The sequence below is a fragment of the Stegodyphus dumicola genome, chromosome X1 (genome assembly GCF_044657685.1).
Source record: "Stegodyphus dumicola isolate Sdum_Otavi_A_Nest chromosome X1, ASM4465768v1".
NCBI lineage: Eukaryota > Metazoa > Arthropoda > Arachnida > Araneae > Eresidae > Stegodyphus > Stegodyphus dumicola.
Genome location: NC_140780.1, coordinates 228,252,245 through 228,274,858, shown reverse-complemented (window position 1 = coordinate 228,274,858; position 22,614 = coordinate 228,252,245). Strand labels below are relative to the sequence as shown.

Here is a 22,614-nt window from a genome sequence, read left to right as displayed (position 1 = left end):
GTTTTGAAACGAATTTTCATGTTGAAGACAGAAGTATAACTTTTTTTAGAAGAAAACGATAACTCACTCTTCGAATATTTCAAGAAAAAAGATTTTATATGTAAATTGGCTTACTTGGCACACATGTTTAACCACATGAACGATATATGTCTTTCAATTCAAGGGCCTGATACAACAATTATGGATGGCACCGAGAAACTACAGGCATTTTTATTGAAAATATCCCTTTGGAAAATTAGAATTCAAAACGGGATATATGCAAACTTTCAAATGTTGGACGAAGTGCTTTTTGAAAATGGATCTTGGACAGATAATTTGTTATTGAATAACTTGAAAAATGAAATCTGTGAACACCTGGAAGTACTTCAAGTTTCATTTGAAAAATATTTCAATTCGGATGGAATAAATACAAAAGATGAGCTGTGGATTCGTAATCCTTTTCTTTGTGATATTGACTGTATCGATGACATGAACCTTGCGAAAGATGAGCTATTTGATTTGAAAATAAAGTCCTTGTTAAAAAATGGATTTTGATTCAAAACCTCTTGGAGAGTTTTGGTCTTCTTTAAAAGAAGCCTACCCATTGCTTGTAAAACGAGCTATGGCAGCCATTATTCCGTTTGCTACAGTATATCTTTGCGAAGCGGGATTTTCCACACTTGTCACAATAAAAATAAAACATCGAAATAGACTGAATGTCGAACATGATATGCGCGTTGCTTTGTCGAAAACCATCCCTCAATTCAATCTGTTAATCAAGGAAAAGCAGCAACAGCTTTCACATTAAACATTTTAATTTCTTCAAATTTTTTATACTATTGAAATAAAAATATTAAAATAATTAAATAATGAAACAGAATATATTTTGTAATAAATGACGTTTAAGCAATTTTTTTTTTTTCCACAGAGGGGTCCGTGACATATTTAAAATTTTTAAAGTGGTTCATTGTGCCAAAAATGTTAAGAAACACTGCTTTAGATCATAACTGCTCTTTATTTCATAAATTACGGTTTCATATTTTTAATTTTAGAATTTCTGCATGCCATTTTACCAGATTTAAATTGATGATCTATAATCCAGAATCGCCGAAGTCCTGACGAGTCCGGATTAAAGACTTTTGACTGTATACTGCAAATGATCTAATGAAGCTGCCGCCGTTATCTCTTACGTAATTCACACATTGTGTATCCCACCAGTATGTTTCGCATAATCACAAACTATGTGGTTTGCAATGTACGAAGTTTCCCCCAATTTTCTGTTTCTATATTTTTATTGATACTAAATCCTCGTTCAACAGAGGCTTGCCCATGGGAAAGACTAAAGATCATTTTAAATGTTTCCCACAATTTGAAGTATTTTCCATTAATGAATGTGTGCAAAAAAAGTATCGAATCTCATTTTTCTCACATCATAGGTTTTAAATTCTGTAAGGTCTGGCTGGACAACATTTTCGATGAAATTGGAATATTCCAAAAGAATGTTATTGCATTCTTCTTCTGCAATATGTCATTTTTGGGGAAAATGCATCAATATACTTTTCATTTTCTCGTATGCTTTTGTTCTGCATTGCGCCATATACGTTGGATTCATAGAAACAGCATTTCGAATCAATGAATAATTAACTGGACATTTCTCCATCAGCTTTTCAAGTAGTTGTAAAATAAAAGTTTGTGAGTCACGTTTAAGAGAAAGGTAATATTTATCCATGATTTCTTTTTTAGCGTATAGTTCTTGCAAGAGCTTATCAGCCCTAAATCCTAAACTAATTTTGCTTATTTCATTAACAATATCTTTCTCTGAAAAATCAAAGTTACACAAATATTTTAGTAATAAACTGATTTTTAACATGTACTCTTCTTTTATAACTTTGAAATGCTGCAAAAGTTGCTTTACTAATTTGTGCAAATCTAAAGCAAAAAAAAAAAAAAAAAAAAAAAAAAAAAAAGGAACAAGTGGTTCATCTCTTTGGTAATGTTCCAAAAAGGGTTTGACCAATTCACCCACAAATGAAAAAAAGGAATTTTACAGGCATTAATTTGTCTTTAATTGCATCTCTTATTATTTCATATGATTTGCAAATTATTTTTGCATATTTTCCATTCTCAATTAGTTTGGCATAACCTTTTATATCTTCCCAAATTTCAAAAGCACACAAACATACTAGTACATTCTCTAACCACCGCTGGTTACAAAATTTCAATGGCAAAGTCTTATGCACACTCACTGTTAAAAAATTTTCTCGACATGCTGAAGAATCTTTGAATAGATGGTACAGTGCTCCTAAAATAGAAGGTACATCCCAGCTTGTAGTGGATGCTCCTTTACGGAAAGCATTGTTCAAAATATGCAAACCACAACTACCAATAGATATACATTCAATGCCATATTCCTTTTTCAATTCATATTGGAGGGTTTCATAAAACTTCCAATTTACGACTGGCCCCTCCATACTTATTTGTAACAGCTTCTTTATATCTAGTTTTTTAACTACATATAATAAGATAACTAGATATATAAAAATATTAGCAGCTGTTGTATGTTCCATGAAATCAGAGGTCAAAAATCGAGTTACAACTTTATTTTGGTCAGGATGCCAATATCTAACATGCAAATCTAATTGCTTTTTTTGATTTGTCGTATTCAAACTCTCGTCAAATAACAATGTGAAGTGAGATAGCTTCTTAGATTCGTTATACATGAGCCTCTGAAAATAAGGTGTTAATCCAAAATGGCAGAGATAAGCAAGCTTTCTCTCACTACAAGAAAAGCGTCTTGCTATAAGACTGTCAGGGAACATAATTGAAAAAAAGTCTGCCCATGTCACTACTAGATCTGTAAGAGTAATGAGTTGTCACCACGTTCAAACACCACAAAATTACAGCATCCAAAACATTTTTTGAAGCTCCTACAGCATCATCTAAAGTATTTGAATTTTGTGAAGCATTTGGGGAACTGGACGGTGCAACACTAGCAGGATTTGATTTGGGAAAAAAGCTTGCTATTCCACCAGTAGCTGTATTTTTCCTTTTCATAAATTTTTTATGCTTGGCACCTAGAAATAAATAGAATTTATTGTACATTTATTTATTTTTTCACTCATATTAATATTTAAATAATTTAACTTAAATAAAAATTCTGAACATTTTCTAAATTTTCATTATAGGATAGTTTTCTCTTAACAGATATTGGAAAGTAATTTAAGTAAAAAAAAAAATAAATAAAAGGAATATTTCTGAAATTGCCTCATTTAGTCATCCTTTATACAGACAAAGCTTAATTAACCAGCATGCTCGAAAACTGCCGATTGCCGAATATCCAAAAATTCCGGATTGTCGAGCGTAACTGGAAAAAGATGGATTAGATTGTAGTCATTTTTTAGATTTTTCAGCTGAATTCTTTGGACATTTCGACATATGCATTAAATATCATTTTTAAGAATATTTCCGTATCTTTCGGCACATCGCAATATTTAGAATGGAAAACATCTTTAACATACAGTAGATAACAAATGTTGCTCTTGATTTAAAAAAAAAAAAAAAAAAAAAACTAGATCTGTAGCCTAATTATTACTGTAAACATACAGATTGTAAAAATATATTTATAAACAAAAAAATAGCATAACGAAACTGAATATTCTGCTTTGCAAACTATGTTAAGTGCTCATAAACAAATCCAAGATTGAATATCAAAACTAATTATCTTTGCAAAATATAGCAAATGTTATCACACAATATGCACACCTCAATTCTTCCGCAGGTGTTATTATGCAAATGGAATCAACAGCAGCTAGTATTTGGAGAATAAAAATCTAAATAAAGGAAAAGAATGAGATTTAGAAATCTGTAGTGTTTTACATTGTAATTTTGAAGAGACTGCGTTAAATTTCTGGAATATAATCACACTTCGCTTGGTTTGGTAGACCGCAGAACTTTTAGTAAATAAAGTAAATAATAATACAAAAATAAGTGCTTTAGAGAAACTTCCATATTGGAAAGTGACAAAATAATAATAAATAAATAAAATAACCAGTCCATTGCTGCGAACTGAACAGTTTGAATATCCGAGATTTTTCGCAGAAAGGGGAGGAGGATCCAGAACCTTATGACCCCTCTCTTCCGTATTTTAGAATGCATTGGCAAAAAAATTGAAAATGTAAGCCCAAAATTGAAGATACGCATGAAATGCAGAAATAATAGGAAGAGGGAGGAATATAGTAAATGAATAGTATGACAAAAGCTTTTCAAAAGCAGAAAATGAAAATTAAAAAAAAATAAATTAGTAAATAAATCAGCGGTCCATGGGAGATTTAAATTTTTTATTTTCACACAAGAATTAATAATAATTAAATAGAAAAACCATTTACTTACGATTCATGTGACACTTCAAAGCAGACTCGCCCATACTTGCTATGTTGATTTCAGTTTTACACCAGGAAAAACACATGGCCTCGTGATTATTTTCGCTTTTTTTAAGCCATTCAGAATATTTATCCTTTGAAAGCCAATCTGTGTTAAAAACACACTTACCCATTTTAGCATTTACTGCAAATGCATTATAGATATTCATACATATTCGATAACGATCGTAATAAACAGTGGCATAGCTAGGTTTCCAGCGCTACAACTGAAGAATTTGCGCCCCTTTCTGTGTGCCATGAATAGAAAACATTTCATTAAAAAATTTCATAGCATCAATTTGGCGCCGCCTGGGTGCTGCGCCCGGGGACAGATATCCCCCCCTTGCCCCAACCTAGATACGCTACTGGTAATAAACGTGAATATGAACTGACTATGTGGGATTCGGAACGTCTATATTCTGTGGGTGGGAAGAAGAGTATGCGAAATATACCGGAATTTTTTACCCCTTTCACAAGTCTTTGATCAATAGAACGACGTTCACCTGTCTCTACTCGCACGAATCAAAGGTTACGTTAATGGAGAGAAAGCTATTTTCGGAAGTATGATTCACAATCTGACCCTCCAGATAAGAAAAAGAAAGTTGTTTATTTAGTTGCGGCTTTGATGCAGGAAAAAATAAGCATTAAAAACAAAAAATAAGTACTTTAGAGAAAAAATAAGCACCTATAAGGGCTTTTATAATTTATTTTCAAATATAAGGACTTATAAGCACTTATAAGGACCGCTACGAACCCTGTGAATAAGATGAATTTCCCTTTTTGTGTTATTTTGTTTGATTTAAAATGTAGTTTATTGAGATTATGTATTTTGTTTCACTCTACTGTAGAACTGGGTGCTCCTTTGACTTTTTAAGTGAAAATAGATCGATGTGTACATGGACAAAGTCAATAGAATGCGCAATGCCAAGTCTGTGCAATTCTCTGATTTTTTTTAACTGAAAGTAGGCCGATGTGCACATGGATACCGATTTTTGGCACAAAAATCACCACTACACAAAACCAAAATAACAAGTCAAAGAATTGCACAAGCTTCGTATCCATGTATCACCAAAAATCGCCAATTTTCACGAAGGGACACCTATAAATATATTTTTACCCAAATTCTTTACATACAAATCAAAGTGAATCTAAAAATACTTTTGTTGTGGTATTTAAATATACAATCGGAATTTTTCTATCACATAACGATTTTTTCTGATAGATAGTTAAATTTTATACTAAGCATCTGGCTCACCTTTTCAAAAATATAAAAAAAAAAGAGTTTGCATGAATTAGAGCAAAGAACCTGTTAGCTGATTGTTGCATATTACCAATCGCAGCTTATCAAAATTTGTGCAACTTAAAAAAACTAAATTATCACCAAAATATTTTAAAATTAAAATAATGTTTTTTGGAAAATATAAATGAACAACAGATGATTAAAAATTTTGATTATTATTTTATTACTACACTTCAAGATACTACAGTCAAAAGTCGTTAATCCGGACTCGTCGGGACTTCGGCGATTCCGGATTATAGATCATCAGTTTAAATCTGGTACGATGGCATGCAGAAATTATAAAATTAAAAATATGAAACCGTAATTTATGAAATAAAGAACCATTATGATCTAAATGGTATCAAAATTTACAAAAAAAAAAAAAAAGTTTAATATTTATTTGTTTACTTTATTAAACATTTCTTTCAATGTAAGTTGTTTCATTTTATGTGATAATACTTTCTCTTTAATGCTATAAACAGACATAATTTCTTGTTCAGTTACAAAGTTCCGTTTTCAATAACCTTTGTGTCACTTTCTTCACTATTGGAAGCGAATTATAATGACGAGGAACTTGATTTAAATCATATCAAAGACGGAGTACATCGAGATGAAATACTACATTTAGTACGGAATTATAAGCTAAATAAAATAAAAACATCTGCCCTGAAGATAAGGATAGTGCTGACAGATCAACTTCCAATTCATTGCACGCCACAGCGTCCCCCCCCCACTGCAGAGCAGCGTGAAATTCATAAACAGATTTTGGAATGGTTAGAGAAACAAAGGATATGCCTTTATCCATTTTTTGCAGCAATTCCGCTTTTTGTTTGATGGACATCAAAACATGCTTTCGCTTTGTAGATCCTTTGGGAGCTCCAGCATCGGAAATTCTATTTGACATAATCGAAAGTTCAAGCTTACTTTTATAAAATTGCTCTAACAGTCTGCAAAATATAATAAACCGGATCCAATTCGAAGATTAAGGAACAACGCAATCTGCAACATTAACTGAAATAGATAATTAGATAATTTTAGCTTATACTGTCCGTTATACATTAAACTCAGTCCTAATTAACGACTTTTGACTGTACAGGATTCAAGATGATGGCAAACACTGCCCACTGATTTTAATTCTGCCACTAAGCAGAGTACCACAATCTTTCAACATTCTGTATATCAGCAGCTGTTGTTGGAACAGCAAAATGAAATTTATGGTTCATAGTGACTGTAAACTGCTTTCTCCAGTTCCTCTATTTTGCATGTCCACTAACAGTCAGAACAGATTATGAATCTCTCTTATATGTGGTCCATGGTTTTTGCCATGCTTGTGGTTGCCTCTCTGTTTGGAACCTAAATGAGAAAGCATCTACCATTTTTCTGGCATAAGCCATACAATATATGCTGCCACCGTTTTTTCACATTTCACAAAGACAGAACTGTTTCACACATTACTTAATCGACAAACTTGGTTCACTTGAAATCCAAAGGAAACAATCATATTTAATTAACTATAAAACTTTTCTTAATGGATTACTTTCAAGTCTTTTTTACATAGATCTATGAGCTCTTCATAAAGATGGTCATTTACTTTTGTTGTTATAAAATTACAGCTTTTTCAGTGGCATGGCTAGAAGAGGTAGAGTTAACAATATAATGTTCCATGTGAAGCATAATTTTATATGGGTTAGTCACATGAATCATTGCAACAGGAAGGAGGATTAGCATTTATTGGACTGAAATATAGTTCACGATGGTTTCTACCTAAAGGAAAGGATACCGTTTTTGGAGGACTAATGTTCTTAGGGTTTGTACACATTTCTGCACATGGAAATTAAGCACTTTTAAGGACCATTAATGAAGAAAATTAAGGACCTATGAGCAAATGGGAACTGAATAAATTCAATTAAAAATATTATCTATGCCTGAAATTCACTTTTGTAATACCATCCTAAAAATAAAATAGATCCACAAGTAGTACGCATTATTGCTAAACATGAATTAATTAACATAATTATTAATAAGTTAGATAATAAAATAAACTTTATGCAATTTATCAAGTAGCATTAAATATTTTAAACTTATAATAGTTGAACATATTTGAAAGAAGATAAGTGACATTTACGTTTTACTAGCTTTATCTTGATTTTTTTGTGTCTCATTTTGTCACATACTTGGTCAGTCTAGAGGTTTAGTAAATAGCATGTAGATTTTATGTCAAGCGGCATAGGTTAAAATGAGAAGTAAGATCTTGCGAGTATCTTGCGTGTATATCTTGCGAGTTATGGGGTTGCAATGAGACAGGCCGTTGACGCTTTTGGAAGAAAGATATAGGTACGGCGACCTGTTTCACTTGTGTTCCATTCATGTTGCCATTCTCTGAGGACTGCTTGATGCAATATTGGTTTTAAATGAGATGGCGGAACTGGGATGTTCTCTCAATGGGCGTCGGGTGCGTTGGCAGCTTCCTTTGCCAGGGCGTCTGCAGCCACATTGCCCTCTGTGCCCTCGTGCACCTTGACTGCGGTTAGTTGAATGCTGCTATATCTGCTGTGGTAAAGTTGACTCTGCATGCCTGTAATTACTGGTGATGAGTAGGGGTGATTCAGGATGACATGGAGAGATGATTGGCTGTTGGAGCAGATGCAAATGGGATGCTGTGTGATTCTTGTAGTTTGTAGATTTTATGTCAAGCGTCATAGGTTAAAATGAGAAGTAAGCATAATTAGAACGATTCATAACAAAAGACTGAATGTTGTCACTGCTACTGCTTGTCTAGAGAGAGACCTGCTGATTAGAACAAAACCTGAAAAGCCTGATGTGGGCACAGTTGGCAAGTTTTGAAAGTTAGTTGGGCTTTGTTTGATGTAGTTAGTGTCGTAGCTTCGTATAGAGTTCCAGGGGTTGTAACCCAGTTAATATACTTTAAGGTTTCAATACGCCACTAAAGCACTAGAGGTGATGAGTTGTTTTGTATTATTTTAAGTCTAACTAGATGCAAAGAAAAAGTTGTACTTGAATTTTTTTTGTTTTATCTTGTGACCATGGTGAGGATTAATGAAAGGCAATAAATAACTCGCTTTAATATGCAGAGATAATTTTTAAGGGTACGCAATTAGTTATAAATAATTAAATTAGTTTATTAGATAACCTTAGTCATTATGGATTTACATGGCCACTACTAAATTTTATTTTTTAACAATATTTGTTAGAAAAGCCCTATTAAAATCAAAATTTAATCAAATTTCACAGTTTAAAATACATGTAATTTATGACATTGATTCTTAAACGATATTAGGATAATTACACTTTAAAAACTACAAAACATTTACGTTTTGTAACAAGAAAACTCAACAGAATATTTATTCATCATTTTAATTTGAAGCCTTCCCAAACATTTTGGCTAGTTTATATCGATTTCCTTCTCTTTAAGAATCTTTTCTAACAATTAGAGACTTATCTCAATATGCAAACCCGTTCTCTCGCTAGTTTCTGCGTGCTTTATCTCCTAACTTGTCAACCTCTCCACAATGTACCTATCAGGGTTTACTTGTTTTGGTAAAAGTTAAATAGTCCAAAACCCCCGACAGACATGAAGCAAATTATCACTATGTCTGAAAGTAACTACAACATCAGACAAAGGCTTAAATAAACCTCTTTTTTAAAAGAACTTAGAACATAAAGGCATGTTCTAATGCTAACAAAATCAACTACAGCTCACAGTGACGTAATTAAACAAGAACAGTCAAATTCAAACTAAAAAATGTGGACTAGTGGCCAAAGATTATACAATTTAATTTTAATCTAATCTGGCTCTAACTCTATCATATAAAGAAATAGAAAGGGGACATTATAGTAAAGGCTGAAATCATAAACCTTTAGGTAATTTACATAATAATAACTGCACATATTTTTTAAGAAAAATTTTCTTTATGTATTCATTTATTTCTACAACATGTTTCCTTTTCATTTTAGGATTTTTGGATTTAATTAAGGATTTGTGTTATTCTAAAAAACATTAAATGCATTTAGAATGTACAAAAAAAAAGTGGCTAATTTTATTTCTTTAGTAATATGAACATTCTGAAGAAATATGAAATATATAAAGGCCAGTTACAGAGCTGGTGTCTCAGAATTTTTAGAATTTAGTGACACATCGAACAGCAACATTTAGAAATCGCAAAACTTTTAGAATTTAGAGCAGGCACTGGAAACAGAATTTAGAAAGGCACTAGGCAGCAGAATTTAGGATACACAGAGATTCCATCAGGTGGGAAAATGCCTAGTGCCAGCTCTTTGTATGATGCATTAAGACATATTAGATGAATCTTTTCAATTTCTTTATTCATAAAAAAACCCCTTTCTATAATGCCTTGCCCATGTGATAAGATTAGAAGTATTTTTGATGTTTTCCATATTTGTGCCAAGTGAAAAGTAGAGAAAATAAAGGAAAGATAAACATGTTAAGAAAAAGATTCTAATATCAGGAGTAAAACATTCAAATATTATGTTTTCATTCTTCCAGACGTTCTCCAAAAAGTAAGAAATTTATCACTAACTTTCTGTTAAATACATCGATTACGTGTTGATACCATGGAGACATTCTTTCTTTTGTCACATATTTCTCGAATCTTCTAGAATTGTGGGTCTATAAATCTTGCCTTCAAATCCTTCTAAACTTTCACAGCTGCAATGTCTAAAATACTAAAGAAAAATTATCCCTACCAATTCTGTAAAAGCAAAAAGCCAGAAATATCTTGGGGGGGGGGGAAGGAGGGAAAAACTGTAAAATTAATTTTATAGATAAAACTGATGCATATTCTGAAAATTTTGAATATTCTAAGACAATTAAATGATAAAAATGCTTACTATGAAAAAATTAAAAAGAAGACATTTTTAATTAATTGCATAGCTAATTTTGCTTTCGCTAAGTGCTGTTTGCTGTAAATCATGCTTTATAGCATTGTACCTTGTTTATTTTTCAGATTCAAAATATTGTATAATAAGTTGCCAAAATGAAACTTTATAACATGACAGCGAAAAATGAATTTTTTTTTATTTTAATGTTGTTTTTTTAAATATAATTTCAATACATTACCATTATTTTAATGAAATTTATCAATGTTACAATGTTTTAGCAAAAAAAATCGTCGAAAAATTCTGAGATCTCGGAATTAAAAATTTTCTATAGAAACTGATCTTAAAATCGCCAAAATGTTGATAAGTCGCCAAATTTAGAACCATTTAATAAAAGAATTCACATTCCCAAAAGCGAAAAATTGTTTAAGAGCTCTTTATTAGAAAAAATGAGTTTCAAAATGCTTATGTTTCAGTCATAAAAACGGAGAGAAATTTCTGATGATTAAAATTAAGGACCTTCTGCGAATTTTGGCCAAAATTAAGGACTTTTAAGGACCAAAATTCGATTCCAAAAAATCTAAGGACTTTTAATGACTCTTAAGGACCGTACGAACCCTGTGTTCTCCATGAAGTGATAAGAAATCAAGAACTTATGAGAACTTATCTTATATTCACGTTATGAGAAGGATACTGGCTTGTATGGAAGTAAAAAATATGTAAATACAGTCAAAAGTCTTTAATCCGGACTCGTCGGGACTTCGGCGACTCCGGATTATCAATTTTTCCGGAATATAGATTATCAGTTTAAATCTGGTAGGATGGCATGCAGAAATTATAAAATTAAAAATATGAAACCGTAATTTATGAAATAAAGAACAATTATGATCTAAAGGGTATCAAAATTTACAAAAAAAAAAAAAACTTAATATTATCCTGGACGAGTATTCAAAGAAATAAGGATGAAATTTCAAGAGCTTTACATCCGAGTTATGATTTCCTCACTCCATCAAAACGTTTGAATGAAAAATACATGTCAGTTAAGCTATGATCACAATGAAAAAAAAAGAAAAAGAAAATTCCTCACCCAAAGGAAGAATATTTGAGTTTTATTTCTCGTAATAATTGAGAAGACAAAATAGTCTGGCAGAAGAACTATCATTTAGAACTCGGTAAAAGTATAGTTTAGGGCACCCCTTGGCGATTTTTGGCAGTACATGGATACTGATTTTGTGCAATTCTTTGACTCGTTATTTTGGCTTGTGAAGCCAAAACAACAAGTTCAAACAATTGCACAAACTCGTATCCATGTACACATCGACTTATTTTCACTTAAAAAAAACCCGAATTGCACAAAAATAGCATTGCGCACTCCTTTGACTTTACCCATGTATACATCGACCTATTTTCACTTAAAAATCAATCCTCGAATCGCACAAAAATGGCATTGCGCACTCTTTTAACTTTATCCATGTACACCTCGACCTATTTTCACTTTAAAAAAAATCCCATAATTGCACAAACTTGCATTGCGCACTCCCTTTACTTCGTCCATGTACACATCGATATATTTTCACTTAAAAACTCAAAGGAGCATCAAAGTCTACAATATATAGTCTACAATATATAGGCAAACAAAAATGCATAATCTCAATAAAATACATTTTAAACCAAACAATAAAATAACAAAAAAAGGAAAAACATGTTATACATTTAAGCACTACCAAAAGCAAATATTCACTTACCACGATTTTCGAGTTCGCTTCGTACACCAGAGCCACGTAAAAATCAAAATATCAATCATACTCAAATGACTTTTTTCAAACCAGGTACTCTTTCTGATCGAACGCTTCACATAGTGACCATCTGAACCTTTCTTCCTACAAATCCATTCAAATCCATCTAATCGGTTTTAACACGCACCACAAAAATGCTTACAAAACATCCCATGATTCAAAAGTTCCCAGAATCATGCACCCGATTACGTCACAATAGGGTTTCCATAACATTCAACTAGTCAGGCATAAATGAAATAACAACTTGGCGATAAATCAAACAGCAACTTCGCCATAATACAAGGGGTACCTTAAAGTCTACTCTACCCTAGAACTCTAGCAGCTTATTAAAAATAGTCTCTATAACACAGTTCCAAATACTGTACTACTGCAAATTTTTCTTATACAATATAAAGTCTAAAAGCCGGACATTCACTATCTGGAATGTTCTAAATTTTGAATCTCCGGAGAAACAGTAAAAAAATTTTTAAGATTTTTTTTTTTTCCTTGCCAAATTTAGGAATGGAGAATATAATCATGAAGAAAAAGTAGATACATCATAACAGAAATTTTTTCTCCAAACTAACAGAGATTTCTGCATGTTCTTTTGAAATACCTGCTAATTAGGGATCATATCTTGGCTAAATGACAATGCATTGACATCATATTGATGCTGGCCATGATCACACTTTCTGCTCTAGAGCTTTGTAAAGAGGGAGACGGCATTTTTCTGTCTAGTTTCAACAATAAGTGAAACCCCAAGACGTACAATTTCAGAGTGGGATCTTGCTCATACTTGTTTTCTTTCATTGGTATAACAGTAAGGGAAGAAAAAATTACATTTTGAGGAGCTCAAAGCAGTTGACATCTGCTCAATACATTTGCAAAACTTGAACAATGGAACCTTGTAATGAAACAAGAATTTATGTCTGTCTATAAAATTATGGAAGTACTTCTGCAAAGAACCCGGTAAATGTAAACATCGCCAACTTTGGCGATAATAGTTCAAACCTGGTAACTTATCGGATTAATCCTATTCTCTTGTTCGAAGTTTTCAACCATTCCTCTTGCGTTCATTTTGTTGAATTATAACTGTCGTTGTTCACATTTGCAGATTTATATTATTCTTCTCTTATTATTATTTTTTCTGAATTTTTTAACAACAAATAGATAGAAATATTTTCGTAGATAGACGCCGGTTCTCGGTTCTGGATGAAAGGAGGGGTGAATGCTAATTTGTAACACGGCTGTTCACGTTGAGTTCTTTATTAACAGCTCTAAGAACCATGAGGTTTCTAACCTCTAAAATAATTTGTTTTCGTAGACCTCAAAAATGTGCATGTGCATTTTAAATAATTAAAAAATGCTTTTATTTTTATTATTGGCTATTGTCATCTAAAATTATGAGAATAAATCAATTTTCATGGAGTAAAATTTTAACAAGATAATATATTGTTAATGCTTTTCTAACAATAACCTTTCAGAGGATGGCACGTGTGACATAAATAGATGATTAAATTGAAATAAAAAATATTATTGATTATCTAAGATGACAGAATAATTTGATGCATCACCATGGTCATCAAAATTAGCAAACCACTTCAGGTGTAAGGAAGATATTGTTTTCTGTGTTAACTGAAATTTAAGAAAAAATTTTTTCATATATCACGTTTAGCCGGTTAATTTCAGTATATTAATACTAATTTTTTTAATGAATTTTTATTTCCGTTATAAATGCTTATATATTATCTTATGCTTAATAATATATTCTTTTCTGTGCTAACTTGAATTTAATACAAATTTTTTTCGTATATCACGTTTAACCAGTTAGTTTTACATCTACATGCTTATCAACTGTGAATTTTTACTACCATATGCTTAATACAGTCAAAAGTCGTTAATCCGGACGCCCATAATCTGGACCTCAAAACTACAAACTTTCTGCGCATGTGTCAACGGATGCGCGTAATACCTTTACGCATGCGCTTAATACGTTTACGCATGCACGTTTAATGTATAACAAACGATATAAGCTAAGCTAAAATTATCTAATTATCTATTTCAGTTAATGTTGCGGATTGCATTGTTCCTTAATCTTCGAATTGGATCCGGCTTATTATTTTTTGCAGACTGTTAGAGCAATTTTATAAAAGTAAGCTTGAACTTTCGATTATGTCAAATAGAATTTCCGATGCAAAGGATCTACAAAGTGAAAGCATGTTTCGATGTCCATCAAACAAAAAGTGGAATTGCTGCAAAAAATGGATAAAGGCATAGCCTTTGTTTCTCTAACCTTTCCGAAATCTGTTTATCAATTTCAGGCTGCTCTGTGGGGGGGGGGGGATGCAATGAACTGGAAGTTGATCTGTCAGCACTATCCTTATCTTCAGGGCAGATGTTTTGGAAGCACTGTTTTGGAAGGATCCGTTAAATGTAAACATGGCCAAAAATGGCGATAAAAGTTCAAAGCTGGTAACCCGGCGAATTGGTTTGTCGGAGGTACCAACCCAGTTCGCTCTTAGAGAATATTTCTCTTCTGTTCGGGGCTCCGTTTTGCCGCTGGCTAGCGGTGCATCACTACCGGGTGAGGTGGTGAAAATAATACGGCTTTTTAGAATAGTATGGCTGTGTTCCTACGTGATTTTTAAAAGTCTAAAAACACGCAGAACCACAGGGCTCCTAAAATATTAGGATTAACGCGGGCCACAATGATATACGTTTTAAATAATTCAGTTGTTATTTTTATTACTGTTATTTTTACCTAAAATAATTTTTGTGCAATTCTGGGATTTTTTTTAAGTAAAAATAAGTCAACGTGTACATGGTTTAATTATAATTTAATTAAATGATAGTTATTTTGTGAATTATATGTTTGTAGCAATTTGGTATACGTTTGAGTGGAAGTAAACGTGCATGGAAATAATTTAAATATTTGAGACTAAGTATTTGTAACCATTTTTAATGTTTTGTTATAGATTCATTGGTGACGTTTATAATAGATAATTTAGAGGTAAAAGTTTTTGGATATTTTATTTATTTTATACGTGCAAATGTTCATCTTTGGTATATACTTTTTCGCGATCAGGTAATTTCATATATGTCCTTTTTATCGAATTTAAAGATTCACAAAATTTTCATGCATTTTCGTGAAATTTTTCTAATTTATGAGAAAAAAGCAGGGTTGATCTTTGGAATATGGTAACAGGTAGTTTGGCAACATTTTGGAGGCGATAAAGGTCCTAGGACTTTGGGAACAATGTGAGAAGTTTTCAGTTCCGATTACGCATTATTTTGTGTGAGGGAAATGAGAGATCATGAGATATGTCATGTGACATTAATGGACGAATCACTGTTCTTTAATCGCAAAAGGGGGTATATTGTAAAAATATGTGCCATAATTTATAGGAGTAGTTTCATTCTATGTTCTGTGAAACAGTGTTGTTTAATATTTGGATCCCATGGCCGTATATAAAGTAAATCCGAAATTTTTATTATGTTTATGTGTAATTGAAAAGAATTGCTTAATTGCGGATAAGTATGAATGTCCAATATGTGGGAAGGAAATGAGATTATGTGAAAGGAAGCATATTACAGATAGTTTGAATGGCAGTGCAAGAAACCTGGTGAAAATGGACATTTTGTGATCCGCCATGCGCTCAAGATTCTGTAGAAGATTAGGTAAGTTAGTATTTTTAATTATTTGAGGATATTATTTTTATGCATTGTTCTAAATGTAAGGAGTAAATAAATTAATATGGTATTATTGGAAAATTGTTATTAGCACTGATTTAGTTTAAAGTAATTAGAATTATAAGCTAATTTTTATTAATTTAATGTATGTGCTTATTTATATTTTAAGTAATGTTTTTTAATTTGATTATATTTTAATTTAATGATCATGATTTTGAGAGTTATATGTTTGTAGTATTTTGGAATACATTTGAGTTGAAGTAAACGTGCATGGAAATAATTTAAACATCTGACACTAAGTATTTGTAATGGTTGCGGTATGAATTCGTTGGTGACATTTATAATATAATAGATGATTTAGAAATAAAAGTTTTTGGATATTTTATTTATTTTATATGTGGAAATGTTCATATTTGGAAAGGGTAAATACTTTTTTGCGATCAGGTAATTTCATATATGTTCTTTTTACCGGGTTTAAAGATCGAGAAAATTGTCATGTATTTTCGTGAAATTTTTCTGATTTATGAGAAAAAAGCAGTGTACATGGATATAGTGAAGAGTGTGCGCAATGCCCTTTTTGTGCAATTCTGGGATGTTTTTTTAAGTAAAAATAAGTCGACGTGTACATGGTTTAGTGATATTTTAATTAAATGATAGTTATTTTGTGAATTTTATGTTTGTAGGAATTTGGTATACTTTTCAGTTGAAGTAAATGTGTATGGAAATAATTTAAATATTTGACACTAAGTATTTGCAACTATTTTTGGTTAATCTTTGAATTATGGTAACTTGGCAAATTTTTCGCGACCAACCCTGCTACAGCAACCTGCTAGTTTTTGTTTGGACGCCATTTTGTTTTCACGAAGTACAGGCATGTTTTTTGTTTTACTCAACATTTTTTTCCAACAATCTGCTAGCTGAATTACGCTTATGCTAGAACTTTTATGGAACAAAAGTGCTTAATCATGACGAAGATTAGGTGCAAAATTGGGAGAAAGTGCAGAATCACAAACTGCTTGCCGCTTTGCACATACACGGTATCCATTTAAGCGTCGACCTATTTTCACTTAAAAAAAACATCGCAGAATTGCACGAAAATGGCATTGCGCACACTCTTGACTTTATCCATGTACACTGCTAAAGTCCTAGCTAGTAATCTTTATCGCCTTACCAAAATGTCGCCAAACTACCTGTTACCATATTCCAAAGATTAGCCCTATTTTTAATGTTTGCGTATAAATTCGTTGGTGACGTTTATAATATAATAGATAATTTAGAGGTAAAAGCTTTTGGATATTTTATTTATTTTATACGTGGAAATGTTCATTCTTGGAAAGGGTATATACTTTTTCGCGATCAGGTAATTTCATATATGTGCTTTTTACCGAGTTTAAAGATTAAGAAAATTTTCCTGCATTTTGTAATTTATGAGAAAATAGCAGTGTAGATGGATAAAGTTAAGAGTGTGTGCAATGCCATTTTTGTGCAATTCTGGGATGTTTTTTTAAGTAAAAATAAGTCGACGTGTAAATGGTTGTTGTGTATGTGCTATTCTGAAAAACGCGCAAGGAGTTTGCGATTGTGCACTTTTTCCAAATTTTCCAGTTAATATTTGTCATGATTAAGCAGTTTTGTTACATAAAATTTCTAGCGTAAGTGTAATTCGGCTAGTAGATTGTTGGAAAAAGTGTTGAGTAAATAAAAAGAAAAGAAACATGTCTTTACTTCGTGAAGACAAAATGGGGCGGGGAAAAAAAAATAGAGGGTTGCTGTAGCAGAGTTGGTCGCCAAAAAATCGCCAAGTTACCATAATCCAAAGATCAACCAAAAGCAGTGTACATGGATATAGTGAAGAGTGTGCGCAATGCCATTTTTGTGCAATTCTGGGATTTTTTTAAGTAAAAATAAGTCGACGTGTACATGGTTCATGTGTATGTGGTATTCTGAAAAACGCGCAAGGAGTTTGCGATTATGCACTTTTTCCCAATTTTGCAGAACATAGAATGAAACTAATGCTGTACAGCAGATATTTTTACAAATTTACCCCCTTTTCCGATTAAAGAACAGTGATTCGTCCATTAATGTTACATTACATATCTCATGATCTCTCATTTCCCTCACACAAAATAATACGTAATCGGAACTGAGTACTTCTCACATTATTCCCAAAGTCCTAGGTAGTAACCTTTATCGCCTCCAAAATGTCGCCAAACTACCTGTTACGATATTCCAAAGATCAGCCAAAAAATCACTTTAGTACATTCTATGTGGATAATTCATACACACACATGCTTATCTTGAGATATGTAATAAGTTATTTCAATAACAAGGACACCAATGTAGCACAGTGTTAAGAAAGAGAAACTTAACATTTTTTTAAGTTTGTAGAAATAACTACTGTTATCTAAACATTACCTAATTTTAAGAACAGAATAAAATATTAGAAAGCTACTTTACCAGTTCTTTTATATCTGCTAAGATACTCCCGTAAAAGTCGTCAAAGACTTTACCCAAGTTCATTTCTTTTAAAAGATCCTCACTTATATGCTCAAGATCCTTAGACGATATTTCGTCCAAGAATCCTGCCATATTCAAAAATTATTCTTCTTTGCCGTAAGAAATTACACACAACTATCAGGAAAATAAAAACAAAGCGACAGTTACTAAATTATTTTAAAAATAATAGAACTTTAATTTCGCTTCGAAGTTCAAGCTTTGTTCATAAAACAATCATTTCAAAACAAGTTCACAAAATCGGCTGTTTTTTATAGTGGTAGTTGTAGTGATTTTACTTAGTGTTACTTGCATATTCACAAAGCCTACAGACCATTTCATTACGGTCTGCTCTCATTGGATGAAACAGCTGTTTGGCGGTCATATTTGGAATGGCGAGTTATCGCCCTGTAGGCGTGGTAATTAACGCCAAACAAACGGAAACAGCGTTTATTTCATTCGATATTTTTTTAGTTTATAAATGAAAGCTTGGAGGAATTGTGTGGAATATATTTTAAATAACTTACTGATCTTATTAATAGTTTATTTGTATTTGAATTTAAACTTTTAAAAGTACGTAATTTTTTTACAAGAAAAAGGTATTTGCATGGAGATACCATGTGCACTTTTTCGTCATTTCTCTTAGAAAGAGTCTGATGTGTAAATTTCAGTAAAATAGATAGGGTGGGGCAAGGGGGGACATCTGTCCACGGGCGCAGCATCCAGAGGGCGCCAAATTGATGCTACGAAATTTTTTAATGAAATGTTTTCTATTTTTGGCACACAGGAAGGGGAGCAAATTCTTCAGTTGTCCCCGGGCGCTGGAGTCCTAGCTACGACACTGGTAAATTTCCATAGCGCATTCATTTATACAAATAAAGGAATACTAAAAATAAACCAAATGAAAACATTCAGTAAACATTTAAGGGCGTCGGATACCTATTCTTTTTTACCTAAATTAAGTATAACTAAAATTATATTTTATTCCATTCTGCGCTATTTCTATTGAAATGCTTTTCGGGATCTTGGATGGTAATCTTGCTACTGGTATCTACTACAAAGAGTACAAACCAGTAAATAAAAATAAGAAAAATTAACAAGTATAGAGAAAATAAAGGCGTTTAATTTTTAACACCTCACCCGAAGGCGAAAAGGCAAATAATGACAAAGTGATTCAAGAAAGTTAAAATAAAAATATGTAGAGCAGAATTTATAAAAGCTACGAGTGTGGATAGAAGCGACGATCTGGAGATCAAAGTATTTTTCCGCTCTCGTTACCGCTGAGCTGCGGTTTCGCTAGTGGATTATGCACAATTTTTGGTACACCAACCTTAAACACTAATTGTAAAGGTGATGAATCAAAAGTCGCCAAGCACTAGGTTCTGTAACCCTACGCTTCCTGTTTTAACCAATCGGAGCAAACAGCAATAGAAACGGTCTGTAGGCTTTGTGAATAAGCGTGTTACTTGAAAAAAAAAATGACAAGTTTGCTGTCATATGTTTCCCAAATGAAAAAATGAAGTTTAAATAAGTTTTCAGAGTAAAAGGAACATTAATTTCCAACAGCACATTAAAATTCCACTAAGGTTAATGAGATATAAGAATGTTGGAGACGGCTGCTGCCCATTTAGTGTTTCATGTTAATTTAAGAAATTTTGAGAGCACGTAGGACCATAACTTTGAAGTACTTTCTTAAAACAAAATATGTGGATGTGTTCCAAAAGTAATTGATCCTAATACCCTAAGAGAATTTAAAGAAAGAAAGATTACCTTGTCTCATTTGCTAGCTAAAGAATATGACATTGAATTGCTTTTAGGAGCAGATACCACTGGGGACATTATTACAGGCAGTTCTCTGAAACTGAACTCGGGTGTAACTGTAGTTGACACTAAATTCGGATACACTATGATTGGTAAAGTAAATAGCTTATCTAAAGAACCCACTTCAGGTACTATTCCAGCATTACTAGAAAATAATTTGTGCAATAATGTAGTTTCGCTGCATTGTGCTAATCTTAGCGTAACTGAACTCTGGAATTTAGATGCCATTGGCATAATAGATCCAACTGAAGATGTTAAACGTAAACTTGCTCACTCTGACACCGTTAAGCAATTTAAAGAGAATTTAAATGTTCTTCCTGATGGCCGATATGAATTGCCACTTCCCTTTAAATCTGAAATTTTGTTACCTAACAATAAGTGTATGACTTTTAAAAGGCATCAAAGAATGTGTCAACGAATTAATGAGGAAAATCAGTTAGATGACTATAAGGTAGTTTTTAAGCAATGGGAAGACCTAAAAGTCATAGAAAAGGTTCCTGAAACTGAAATTGATAATTTGAGTTATTATTTGCCCCATAGATCTGTTATAAAGCTTACTAGCCAGACAATGAAGGTAAGGCCGTAGTTCGACGTTTCAGCCCGAGAGAGAAATCAACCGTCGCTAAATGATTGTTTAAATAGAGGGCCGAATTTAATTGAACTCATACCTGATATAACTGACAGGTTTAGGTTGCATTCCGTTGGTTTATCATCCGATATAGAGAAAGCGTTTCTTCAGCTGAGTATTATCCCAGAACATAGAGATTATTTGAGGTTCTTTCTTCCAACTCTTGAAGAATCTATGATTTACAGACACTGCAAAGTGGTGCTCGGCGTTTGTTCGTCTCCGTTCCAACTCTCTGCATCGATAGAGCATCTCTTGGGTAATTCCCGTGCCGAGTTTGACGATGTGACCCAAAAATTAAAGCATTCGTTTTATGTTGACAATTGTGTCACTGGGGTTCACGATATCAAACAGCAAGAAAATTTTATAGTTAAGGAGACAGAAGTAATGGCTCGGAGATGTTTTAACCTACGGTGTTGGGAAAGTAATGTTCCAGGTCATTGTATTTCCCTTCTTGGAATCTTATGGGATTTGGATAACGATACATTAAAATGTAATCTTAATTATTAAATGGATAATGAGGTAAGTAAACGTAATATTTTGGCTATGATACATAAAATTTTTGATCCGCAGCGTTTTTTGAGTCCAACTACCTTGTTACCTAAGTTACTATTACAGGAAGCTTGGACTATGAAATTAAAATGGGGTGACCCCTTGCCAGATAACATTCAGAAAACTTTTCAGAAGTGGTAGGATGAAATTAAATATCTTGAGAAAATTAGTATTCCACGATATGTAGAGATAAATAAGAATTCAGACTTACATCTATTCGTTGATGCATGTAAGAGCTCCTATGGTGCATGTGTCTACATTAGGACGTGGAGTCAAAATTCGATTGATCAGAGCCAAATCCAGGGTAGCGCCGTTAAAATCTCTGACAATACACCGGTTAGAATTAATGGCCTATTGCACTAGCGCAGACTGGTTCACTCAGTATACGCCGCCTTAGATTTGTCTGATTTGAAAATTATTGCAGGAGGTGATTATATGGTAGCACTCTGGTGGATTAGGAACCATGGTGATTGGTCAGTTTTCGTTGCGAACAGAGTAAAAGAAATAAACAGTCTGATTTCTTTTCAGTGTTGGCGCCATCTTCCAGATGATTTATGCTTTCAAGAGGCTGGTGGGAGAGGTTAGTTCGTGTAGTAAAGGAACTGTTGAGAAGGACACTCGGTAATGCGGTTCTTACAACCGAGGAATTGTACATAGTATTGTAGGACTGCAAGTCAATAATTAACTCTAGACCTCTTACCTATCTGTCTGAAAATTTGGATGATTTAATCCCACTTTCCCCAGCCATGTTTCTCATCGAGAATCGTAGCTTAGGTGTTCTGGATGTTAATTTCTGCTATTCAAAAGATCTTCGAAAAACGGCTAGATATCGCCAAAATCCACTGAATGATTTAAGGCATAGATTTAGGAAAGAATATTTAGGCCTTCTGGTCCAAAATAAGAAGGATCCATCGTCAGAGCTACGGTTGGGTGAAATTGTCCTAATAGGAGATGACATCAAAACACGGATGCATTGGTTTTTAGCTAAGGTCATTGGACTACGAGGGCCATCCAGGAAGTAGATTACGTTTCCGTCTGTGTCCGCTAGGGGCGGGGCTAGCGCGGCCATCTTGGGGTCAGAGCGTTGCGCAGCTCAGTCTGCATCTAGCCGTGCTAGTGAGAGGT

At 32.9% G+C, this 22,614-nt stretch overlaps 1 protein-coding gene across 1 annotated transcript in view; it reads right to left on the bottom strand.

Moving 5' to 3' along the window:
* The window catches only part of LOC118197866 (uncharacterized), a 94,222-nt gene extending 75,416 nt beyond the window's left edge, over nt 1–18,806 (bottom strand). Inside the window, exon 1 of the mRNA XM_085806942.1 lies at nt 18,456–18,806. Coding sequence (XP_085663068.1) covers nt 18,456–18,587 — 132 coding nt within the window. The 5' untranslated portion in view covers nt 18,588–18,806. The remainder of the gene's footprint in view (nt 1–18,455) is intronic.
* Nucleotides 18,807–22,614: the final 3,808 nt, after the last annotated feature.